The sequence below is a fragment of the Haliotis rufescens genome, unplaced genomic scaffold (genome assembly GCF_023055435.1).
Source record: "Haliotis rufescens isolate VD_foot unplaced genomic scaffold, xgHalRufe1.0.p SCAF_6, whole genome shotgun sequence".
In the NCBI taxonomy this organism is placed as follows: Eukaryota; Metazoa; Mollusca; class Gastropoda; order Lepetellida; family Haliotidae; genus Haliotis; species Haliotis rufescens.
Window position 1 is genome coordinate 38,409,408 of NW_025964334.1, and position 12,224 is coordinate 38,421,631.

Genomic DNA, 12,224 nt, shown 5'->3' on the forward strand with positions numbered 1-12,224 from the left:
ACAGATATATCATTCACGCGAGTAGGATGAATATAGGTATTACATTTACGTGGATAGGATGAATATTGATTAATCATTCACGTGAGTAGGATGAATATAGATATTACATTTACGTGGATAGGATTAATATTGATTTATCATTCACGTGAGTAGGATGAATACAGATATACCATTCACGTGAGTAGGATGAATACAGATATATCATTCACGTGAGTAGGATGAATAGAGATATATCATTCACGTGAGCCTAGGATGAATAGAGATATATCATTCACGTGTGTAGGAGGAATACAGATATATCATTCACGTGAGTAGGAGGAATATAGATATATCATTCACGTGAGTAGGAGGAATACAGATATATCTTTCACGTGGATAGGATGAATATGGACATATCATTCACGTGCGTAGGATGAATCCAGATATATCATTCACGTGAGTAGGATGAATATGGATATATCATTCACGTGAGTAGGATGAATATGGATATATCATTCACGTGAGTAGGTTGAATACAGATATATCTTTCACGTGGTTAGGATGAATATGGATATATCATTCACGTGAGTAGGATGAATCCAGATATATCATTCACGTGAGTAGGATGAATACAGATATATCATTCACGTGAGTAGGATGAATATAGATATATCATTCACGTGAGTAGGATGAATATGGATATATCATTCACGTGAGTAGGATGAATATAGATATATCATTCACGTGGATCATTCACATGAGTAGGAGGAATACAGATATATCATTCATGTGGATAGGATGAATATGGATATATCATTCACGTGAGTAGGATTAATACAGATATATCATTCACATGAGTAGGATGAAAACAGATATAGCATCCACATTAAAATCCACACACGGGCAAACGGCGTTTTTTATATAAAGTTTGAATTGTGGCTAAGTGCGTGCCTTCTTGAGGCAGATAATGGGAGACGTGCAACGTGTAACTTGATAGTGAATGAGTGAGTTGGATTTGACGCTGCCTAGATCAGGAGTTCAGATATAGCACTATGTGTAAACGTGACCCAGTGGTGTACGTTTAACCCATGTTAATCAGGGCTTATTAGACGCCCAAAAACAAGATGAGTTTCTCCGGAAATAGTCGTATTTTGTGTATGTTTGTGTGTAGTTGTATTTGGTTCAAGGGTGTTTGTACTGGAGGATGGTGATAAACAATGACGTGACCATTTTATTATGACGGAAATAAACTTGTGTTGTTTGTTTGTTGTTTAACGCTGCACTCAGCAACATTCCAGATATATGACGGCAGCGGTCTGCAAATAATCGAGTGTGAACCAGACAGTCCAGTGACTGACATCATAAGCATCGATCTACGATGACATTCATCAACCAACCAAGTAGGCGACCGCTTGAACCCGTTAGTCGCCTCTTATGACAAACATGGGTTGTTGAAGACCTATCCTAACCCGCATCTTCGGGGGGATGACGGAAATATAACCATTCTTAGAAAATACAAATAAATGTCATTCTTAATAAAAGCACAAGGACGCCCCCAAAAATGTTTTTCACCACGATTACACCTAAAGAAACCATTGCAAGCTCTCCGTGAAGAGCCGGGGTAGAATAGGTCTTCAGCAACCCATGAATGCCGTAAAAGGCGACTATTCTTGTCGTAAAAGGTGACTAACGGGATCGGGTGGTCAGGCAGGCTGACTTGGTTGATGCATGTCATCGATGCTCATGATATCGATCACTGGATTGTCTGGTCCAGACTCGACTATTTACAGACCGCCGTCATATAGCTGGAATATTGTTGAGTGCGGCGTTCAACAAGAAACAAATCAACCAACCAACCCCATTGCAAGAATATGAATAATAATAATAATTGTTCTTTTGCGATGGGTATTATATGAACGCTTCTTGCAATATAAACAGGAGTGAATGAATATAGTTATACACACCTTTTAACAATATTCCAGCAATATTACGGCGGGGAATATCAGAAATGGACTTCACGCAATTAAGCCATGGAGAATCGAACACGGTTCTTCGGCGTAACGAGCTAACGCTTTACCCATTAGGTTATCCCACCCCCCCCCCCGATGTAAAGATGCACATCTACACCGACGTCCAATAGATGTCCTTTCAAAGAGATTATGGGCGGACATGTTTAAATAACAACTTTCTGGTCCGTGTCAGATACCACATAGTACGAGCTCTTTACGAGTGCTTCTTATTCATACCGATAGATATTTTTATTCGGTATTTAAGGCCACATTGCCCAATTGTACAGTAAACATTTTCAGTTTCATTGGTTTAGTCACGTGAATTACATCATATATAAAAACTATCTGACAGAGAATATATGTTTCAACAACATGGCTAATGAACGTATAACAGCAGAGTTTTTGGATTTTATGCCTATTCACGTTAAAGACGTTCAAGATGTTGCTGAAGCAGGGGCAAACTTGTTGTTCATCCGAACACGGGAGTCCGTCAACACCAATATAGAGTTATCCAACATTAGCGTGCCTGAGCATCAAAGTTCCGTGTTCACTCAACTCGTAACTTTCTTTGATCAGCATCCACATTTCACTCAACCTGGAGGAGGCGTGGGATATCCTCGTGGTCAATGTGGTTCTTTTCCCCGCTACCCGATTACTCACATGGTTGAGTCAAGTCCAATCTTGGTGTTACCCACCACGACATTGTTTGAATATTGCTTTACATGAGGTAGATTATACCCACTCATAGGAAGAAGGCGCTTAAGGCAGCAATGCTTCAGTCACAGACAACAATGCTTCAATCACAACCAGCAATCCTTTAGTCACAGTCAGAAATATTTCAGCCACAGTCAGCAATCCTTTAGTCACAGTCAGCAATGCTTCAGTCACAGTCAGCAATCCTTCAGCCACAGTCAGCAATGCTTCAGTCACAGTCAGCAATCCTTCAGCCACAGTCAGCAATGTTTCAGCCACAGTCAGCAATGTTTCAGCCACAATCAGCAATCCTTCAGCAACAGTCAGCAATCCTTCAGCCACAGTCAGCAATGTTTCAGCCAAAATCAGCAATCCTTCAGCCACAGTCAGCAATGCTTCAGCCACAATCAGCAATGTTTCAGCCACAGTCAGCAATCCTTCAGCCACAGTCAGCAATCCTTCAGCCACAGTCAGCAATGTTTCAGTCACAGTCAGCAATATTTCAGCCACTGTCAGCAATGTTTCAGCCACAGTCCGCAATCATTCAGCAACAGTCAGCAATCCTTCAGTCACAGTCAGCAATGCTTCAACCACAGTCAGCAATCCTTCAGCCACAGTCAGCAATGTTTCAGCCAGTCAGCAATGTTTCAGCCAGTCAGCAATGTTTCAGCCACTGTCAGCAATGCTTCAGCCACTGTCAGCAATGCTTCAGCCACAGTCAGCAATGTTTCAGTCACAGTCAGCAATATTTCAGCCACAGTCAGCAATATTTCAGCCACAGTCAGCAATCCTTCAGTCACAGTCAGCACTGCTTCAGCCACAGTCAGCAATGTTTCAGTCACAGTCAGCAATGCTTCAGCCACAGTCAGCAATATTTCAGCCACAGTCAGCAATTCTTCAGCCACAGTCAGCAATGTTTCAGCCACAGTCAGCAATGCTTCAGCCACAGTCAGCAATGTTTCAGCCACAGTCAGCAATGTTTCAGCCACAGTCAGCAATGTTTCAGCCACAGTCAGCAATCCTTCAGCCACAGTCAGCAATCCTTCAGTCACAGTCAGCAATGTTTCAGACACTGTCAGCAATGTTTCAGCCACAGTCAGCAATGTTTCAGCCACAGTCAGCAATGTTTCAGCCAATCAATTATCCAATGTGCGTAATGGGCGTTCCCACTGCCTGCAGTCATATATGAACATGATCACGGACGTTCGTTCAAGCATTTTGTTTATTGGAGAAGACACACAAACATTGCACAAACAGGGACATATTACATATGTAAGAATACAGTACAGCGTAACAAATAGCACAATGGGGTAACATATCACTACACATGATGGTATGCCCAAAATAGAATACTGTGATGAAAGTTTCGGAATTTCGTAAATCCATTTTTAGACAAAGTTTACTTTTAGCCTCATAGGTCCAAACAGGATTGTGACGAAACGAACAACGTATACAATCTATTCATATGAATACATCTGATAACTTTCATTACACTTTCTAAAGGTTGATGACAATGATATACCTGTTATGGAGTAGAAATTCCGTGTCGTGTTTTTCCAGAATTATTTGGACTAAATTTTCTCTGTACCATTTGATTTCAAAGTAGTCATAAGAAATTCAGCGAGAATTTGGTATTATATTTTACGTTTTACAGTTATGTGTAAAGAAAGATAACCGGATAAAAACAATCTGCACATTCTGCAAATCAGCATGTCATTGTCATTCACGAAAACGCTCAATTTATTATCAAAATATGAATATTCACAAATACGCTCGGTGTTAAACACAACGATTACATGCAGGGAGTGGAATGCCGTGCAGGCGTAGTCATAGTTTTGACCAGACATTTAAGTGATGAACCAAACAATCCAGTGACACGATAACACGTTTACTGATTTTGTTGAAACTGCAAACGATATACTGCAAACAGATAATTATAAAAGTACATGGAAAGCACACACAGGAAAAGAAGGTCTGTTCTCTAACTTGGGTATTCACCCGAGCCGTGTGATCGCAAGTAGGTCGGTCTCACGGGGCCACGGACTGTCCGGAGTCGTCAGGGTGCATGTGATATGCGTCAGCGACGGACAAAAGATCAACCTGCCAGGAATATATCCAGTTATGACTAACTGTAGTTTCGTAAAACTATGTTACGATTATCCTAACAATGAGATCGCTTTGTTTAATGGAACCCTCAAGAAAATAACAACTGAGGCCTGTAGTACTGCGTCTGTTGCATTAAGAGTCCTTTATGTAAAATCATCTGGCTGCTGCCGTTATAGCTTGTCACCTCCAGTCAAATCCACCCACAAAGAAACTACACATTGGCGACCGTTTATGAGGTACATTTCCTCCATATTTTTATCCTACATTTATTGTCCCATGAAATGAAACATAATCATATACCCTGTCGAAACCAAACAACATTTCGTGAAACATAAGAAAAAGAAAAAGGTCTTAAAACTCTAACAAGGTTGAATTATCTCTTTGATTTCCTAGCAGTGTTCATTCTACTGCCGCGACATCACATGGAAGTAGGGGGCGCTGTTACGGAGTTATCATATTGCAACTGCAAGCAACTGCTACGGCCTCGAGGAAGAGTTGGTAAGCGCAATCATTCTCCTTGCATTTTTGCCGAAAAACAATGGCGTAGGTATACACCTTCTCGCATCGGAACTTTCTTTTCGAGCGGCGTTTCTTTCCATTTAGACGACCACCGTACATGCATTTCCTGCAGACACATTCGGCTTGGTACATGCTCTTGGGCCATCGGGTTTCATCCACCTGGAGCTTGTAGAAAGCAGGGCAGAGGTTTCCTGCTTCTCGGGTGAAGTTGCGTCTTGCATCTTTGCAAGTTGGTCTCTTGTCTACATCCATCATGTTTCCCCCTGTTCCATTGTATATTTGTATATACTTGGCGAATGCGGATCGGAAAGCAGGTCGATTATAGATACTCCAGTGCTGACTGGACATGGCTGCCAGCATCTCGTCCTCAGAGTCACCCGTTTTCGGCCTGGTGTCTTTGCTGTCACATCCTATGTAGTTCAGGAGGAGCAAGCTCACAAGCAGCGCCAGCGAGTCCATGCCTGTCGGGGGAGAGAGGGCGACAGTGAGTGAGTGAGTGAGTGAGTTGAGTTTAACGCTGCTTTGAACAAAACTTCGTGGGAGGGAAGCCGTAGAGCCCCAGGCAGTCACCATTTTGGTGAAACCCACGAGCTCAAGAATAATGAAGACAAAGGATCATAACTAATGCGATTCTTGGAGTCACCTAAGATCAGCTGCACCTGGCACGGGTAAGGGGCGCAACTCTTGAAGCGAATTATGTTGTCTGAGGCTAGTGGGTGACCCGCACTAAAACAAAGTTGAGGACCACGCGATTCTTTCATAGTACTAAATGAAAGAATCTGGTGTCCCTTAACACTTTTCTTTTACTAGTATATGAAACAGTTTCAGCTAGACATCGACAACATCGCATCTTCCCGAGGCAAGGGAGTCATCTGACTTTAAAGGGGCACTGATCTAACGCAATTCCCCGGACTGGTTGTTGCCTTTGTTATTGTTTTTTCCCCCGTGAGTACCCGGATGATACGCAACGCAACTGAGCGTGACCAGAGACTGGGCTACCGTCTGCAAGGACAGCTAAATAAACTTTGAGGCTGGAGGCAATATTTGTTTTACGCATTTTTGCATAAACACTGATTAGTTAACTGTGATCTATACAGATTTCGACAAAGGGCGCATGTTAATTAATTTCTTCAGCCTAAACAAGCAGACAAAAAGAACAGCGGAGCTCATCGGATGTCGTCATTTGGAAATACTCCAGATGGTTATAGTTTTATACTAAAAAAGTATCCATGCAGTGAAAGCATTTTCGGATTTCGGCTTGCGTCGATAATACGATTACTACTCCCTTGTTGACATCCACGTTTTCTCGTATATCCCTTCACTTGTGTATTTGTCGTTATTCACTGGATGCTCAGTTAATGAATTTATTACAGGTACAATTAGTGGTAGCACCACTTAGATTACCTGACAAAGGTTCCCATTTGGCATTTATTGTGTCTGGGGTAATTATTCAATCTAAATCCAGGTTTGAAGTGAGGTGAAATGTGTGTTATGTAATATGCACGTGGTAGCCCAGCAAGAGATGAATGATCAGTTGATTTTATTTTTTTTGAATCAACGGAACGTTCCTAGTCATCAAAGGATTAACAGAAAATACGTTGATTGATTAATCACTATTATCTTGCACAGTGGATATGTAAAGAGTGAGTGTTTACATGTCTAGGTTTACTAAAACAAAGGGAATACACTCATACCATGGCGTGAAGTGCCGATGTAAAAACAACATACTGTGTTCAAAGGGTTAACTTATAATGCGTTGATTGATTGATCATTGTTATCTATCTATTGATTAAGACGATCAAAAGGGCCTACAAACATCACAACAGATTATTATGTAGGATTAGAAGCCAAACAACATAGAAATGTACTTTTCTCAACGTAACATTTTCAGTCTCTTGGTGATGACATTAAACATCAAAATGTTTGGAATTCGTTATCATAATAATACAGATGGAAATGTTTTTCAGTCACTTTGTAAAATAACTGAATATTTAGACGTTTAATAAATTTGTTACACATTTGACAGTAAAAAAATATACACACTATAAAAAAAGCAATGCTCAGGTGAAATATGTACTTTGTGTTGCAAGTCAAAATAGTGTAAACGAAAATCGCAAAATTACCAAGCAAGTGACTTATCAAAACTTCGTCACCATTACCGATGCTACCCACAAATATACCTACATTTCCTTATTATCTCGAAAACTGTATTTCATTTTGTTCATCAATGTGACCATACGCCCTTAGTACTACCCATAAAAGCGACAAATGCGCTTACGAATGGCGCAGCAGAGGTCGCGAACTAGTCTAGATTTCTGCTATACATCCGGGTACTCACTGGGAAAAAACAATAACAAAGGCAACAACCAGTCCCGGGGAATTGCGTTAGATCAGTGCCCCTTTAAATACCCGGAACCCATTAGTTGCAATTGCTTCATTTTGAACCCGATTGGAATAGCACGACGCTAAAAGTTGGCGTCCAATCAAATTAATCTCATGAGCGAGAAATATTCATTGCTGATTTAGAAAGAGATGCAATAGAGGCAGTGACGTCACTTCAGAAACGAATATATGGGGGTCCAGGTGGTCCAGAATGGGTCCAGGGCATTTATCTTAACGGATGTATGGAGACATAAACTGAGGGGCAAAAGAAAGTATACCGAGTTAGTTATGTAACTGAAGGTTAAAAGAGCTGTTGATCAGTTTGGTTATCAGTTGATCGGTCACTCATTCCTGCAACAGTTTGTTGGTTGGTTGGTTGGTTTGTTGTTTATCGCCGCACTCAGCAATATTCCAGCTATATGACGGCGGTCTGTCAATAATCGAATCTGGACCAGACAATACAGTTATTGACATCATGAGCATCGATCTATGCAATTCGGATACGATGGCCTGCATCAACCAAGTCAGCGAGCCTGACCACCCGATCCCGTTATTCGCCTCTTACGACACGCATGGGTTGTTGAAGACCAATTCTAACCCGGATCTTCACGGGTTCCTTCTAATCAGTGATATATCATGTGCCTAACAATATGAACATACTAAATAAATACAATACTCGTATTTTCACATATTACAAGCGCAAGACATACCTGTATTTCTTTCAAGGCTGGTGTTTGACATGAGCTCATTCGCACGAATATTTGGCTTATATATCTAATAGCATGCCTAGAGTTCATAACACTTCCGGGTTTTCCCCATGGCTAATTTTACCTTCGTACCCAAGTGAGGGGGCGAAGGTAGGAACAGTGTTATTATGGTGTGGTTGTGGATATTTTAGTGTTACTTATCCGTTCTGATTGACAATGTATTTTGTACAGGAGATGGATCAACTACCTGAATAAGTTGCAGGGAAACTCTTTTGGGTTTTCAGAGTAAATTGCGAAAGGTATTGTCATTGCTTACATGAAGGCACACGAGTCCAGCAGGACAGCGTTTGCAGGTTTTATTGCAGCTGGATCTACTAGTTTCGCTTGTTCACGTGACTTAACTCATTACACGACGCAATCTGGTAGTACCTGTGACCCTTGAATAAATGTCGCTCTGCATCAAATTGTATACCTACATTGTATTAAATATTATATATTAAGCATGTTCTCATTATCGGCCCTCGTGTTCTACAAACTATATGTAGAGGGAAAGGAACTGTATGTGGTTTACCGTGAAATCATACAATGCAACTTTTACTCTATAAATGCGTGATATAATAGGTCTTCAGCAACCCATGCTTGCCGTAAGAGGAGACTATGCCCGTGGCGAGTAACTGATGTCTGATTCTGAGTTCAGTCACTGGATTGTCTGGTACGATTATAAACAGACCGCTGTCATATTGCTGGAATATTGCTGTGTGCAGCGTTCACGACAAACAAAGAAAACTCCTTTGCTTCCAGAGTGTTGTATTGGTTATGTTCTTATGTTTGTGACGGACTACGCCGCACTCAGCAATATTCCAGCTATATGACGGCGGGCTGTAAATAATCGAGTCTGGACCAGACGATCCAGTGATTGATATCATGGGCATCGGTCTACGATATTGGGATACGATGGCATACATCAACCAAGTCAGAGAGCCTGACTACCCGATCCGGTCAGTCGCCTCTAACGAGAAGCATAGTCGCCTGTCACGACAAGCATGTGTTGCTGAAGACCTATTCTACCCCGGATCTTCACGGGTTTTTATTAAGTAGGTCGTTGATCATTGTCCAGTGACTTTCGAAGTTGGTTTTATCAGATTGTCCACAGGCCGCCATGATAAGGCTGACATATTGCACGACTTTGGCAATAATCAATATTCACCGATTTATTTGTTTGTTGTGTAACACCTGACTCAGCAATCGGTCTGGAAATAATCGAGTCTGGGTCAGACAATCAAATGATTTACACCATGAGCATCGATCTGCCCATTTGGGATACGTAATACTCCAGTTACATCACGATGTGTCACCCGATTTGGGGGGAAAGCCCGAAGTGATGCAGGTCTAAGACGTTTATCAGCTTGGTGAAACCCACGAGCACGGGCATGGTGCTGCTAAACCTAGAAACATAATCAGGTGTCGATTGGGTGGCCTAGCGGTTATAGCGTTCGCTCGTCACGCCGAAGACCCGGTTTGGATTTCCCACATGGGTAAAATGTGAGAAGCTCATTTCTAGTGTCCCCCACCGTGATATTTGCTGAATATTGTTAAAAGCGGCGTAAAACAAAAGTCACCCAATCACTAATGCACGCCCTACCTTGTCGTGTTAAAAAAATTCATTGTGGTGTTGGTTCTGTTTGTATCGGCGCAGGGGTGGATGTGAGGATGTGGTTGTGAGGGGTGTGGGAGAGGGTGTGACGTGTGTCTGGTGTGCCATGTGTGGAGGGGGCGGGTGTGTGTCTGCTGGGGTTGGGTGGTGGTGTGGGTGAGGGTGTGGCGGGGTGTGTCTGGTGAGGAAGGATGGTGGGGTGGGTAAGGACGGGGCGTGGGTGGGTTGGAGCGGGGCGGGTTATGTGGGAAAGGGTATCGCGTGGTGGTGGTGCGGTGTGTCTGGTGGGGTGGGGTGGTGTGGGTAAGGGTGTGGCGGGGGAGTGTCTTGTGGGGAAGGATGGTGGTGTGGGAGGGGGTGTGACGTGGGTGGGGCGGGATGTGTCTGCTGGGGCTTGTAGGTGGTGTGGGTGAGGACGGGGCGTTGGTGGGGTGGGGCGGGGTGTGTCTGGTGAGGAAGGATGGTGGTGTGGGTGAGGACGGGGCATGGGTGGGAGGGGGTTGGGCGGGGCGGAGTATGTGGGAAAGGGTATCGTGTGGTGGTGGCGGGGTGTGTCTGGTGGGGTTGGTTGGTGGTGTGGGTGAGGATGTGACGTGGGTGGAGGGGGCGGGGTGTGTCTGGTGGGGTTGGGTGGTGGTGTGGGAGAGGGTGTGACGTGGGTGGAGGGGGCGGGGTGTGTCTGGTGGGGTTGGGTGGTGGTGTGGGAGAGGGTGTGACGTGGGTGGAAGGGGCGGGGTGTGTCTGCTTGGGTTGGGTGGTGGTGTGGGAGAGGGTGTGACGCGGGTGGAGGGGGCGGGGTGTGTCTGGTGGGGTTTGGTTGTGGTGTGGGTGAGGGTGTGGCGTGGAGGGGCGGGATGTATCTGCTTTGGGTTGGGTAGTGGTGTGGGAGAGGGTGTGACGTGGATGGAGGGGGCGGGGTGTGTCTGGTGGGGTGGGGTGGTGGTGTGGGTGACGGTGGGGCGTGGAGGGGCGGGGTGTATCTGCTTGGGGTTGGGTGGTGGTGTGGGAGAGGGTGAGACGTGGGTGGAGGGGCGGGGTGTATCTGCTTGGGGTTGGGTGGTGGTGTGAGAGAGGGTGTGACGTGGGTGGAGGGGGGGGGGGGGGGCGTGTGTCTGGTGGGGTTTGGTGGTGGTGTGGGTGAGGGTGTGGCGTGGAGGGGCGGGATGTATCTGCTTTGGGTTGGGTGGTGGTGTGGGAGAGGGTGTGACGTGGATGGAGGGGGCGGGGTGTGTCTGGTGGGGTGGGGTGGTGGTGTGGGTGACGGTGGGGCGTGGAGGGGCGGGGTGTATCTGCTTGGGGTTGGGTGGTGGTGTGGGAGAGGGTGAGACGTGGGTGGAGGGGGCGGGGTGTGTCTGCTGGGGGTTTGGTTGTGGTGTGGGTGAGGGTGTGACGTGGGTCGGGCCGGGTGTGTCTGGTTTGGGTTGGACGGTGGTGTGGGTGAGGGTGTTCATATCTTGGTGAAGATGGTCCGTGTTAGGTCTTGCGTTCATTTCTAGGTGCAGATGGTCTGTGTAAGGTCTTATTTTCATACCTTCGTGAAGATGGTCTATGTTAGGTCTTGCGTTCATTTCTAGGTGCAGATAGTCCGTGTTAGGTCTTGCGTTCATTTCTAGGTGCAGATGGTCCGTGTTAGGTCTTATGTTCATATCTTGGTGAAGATGGTCTATGTTAGGTCTTGCGTTCATTTCTAGGTGCAGATGGTCTGTGTTAGGTCTTGCGTTCATGTCTAGGTGCAGATTGTCTATGTTAGATCTTATGTCCATGTTTTGTGTTAATCACGGCAGGGCTACCAGTGCCCATATCGGTTAACTAGTTATTGCTGATGTCATGGGTCAGTGAGACTCGGATATCATGCACATGTCTAAACTTGAATCATTTAGTTTTGCTGAAAACACATTTTGAAGTTTTATTTCTTCCGTTTAACTGAATTATGATTCAAAGTGTTGGGTATTGTAAACCTCACAATAGACGTCTAGAGGTCAAGGTGCGATGTACTACCGGTTTCACCGTGTAGTATACATCCGGGGCGTTCTGTATAGTTATGAATTATGAAAGACTATGGTATACTTTTGCACACTTCTGTTATAATAAATCCGAACCTTGTTTAATTTCAAAAGGAATTTTTATTTTCGTTTTTAACCTTTTCCACATATAAGAAATAATTTAAATCGGAGA

The 12,224-nt window shown here is 44.3% G+C and overlaps 2 protein-coding genes across 2 annotated transcripts; both read right to left on the reverse strand.

The window, feature by feature from the left end:
- Positions 1-3,893: 3,893 nt before the first annotated feature.
- LOC124145830 lies at positions 3,894-8,497 on the reverse strand. Its single transcript, XM_046515778.2, has 2 exons — positions 8,399-8,497; positions 3,894-5,767 (listed from the first exon to the last, which is right to left on the reverse strand). Exons 1-2 carry the CDS (start codon positions 8,427-8,429, stop codon positions 5,229-5,231), a joined length of 570 nt encoding a protein of 189 aa, XP_046371734.2. The 5' UTR covers positions 8,430-8,497; the 3' UTR covers positions 3,894-5,228.
- A 1,536-nt stretch (positions 8,498-10,033) lies between these two features.
- Positions 10,034-11,539, reverse strand: LOC124145788 (vegetative cell wall protein gp1-like). The gene has a single exon (XM_046515704.2). The coding sequence runs from the start codon at positions 11,537-11,539 to the stop codon at positions 10,034-10,036; it is 1,506 nt and encodes a 501-aa protein (XP_046371660.2).
- Positions 11,540-12,224: the final 685 nt, after the last annotated feature.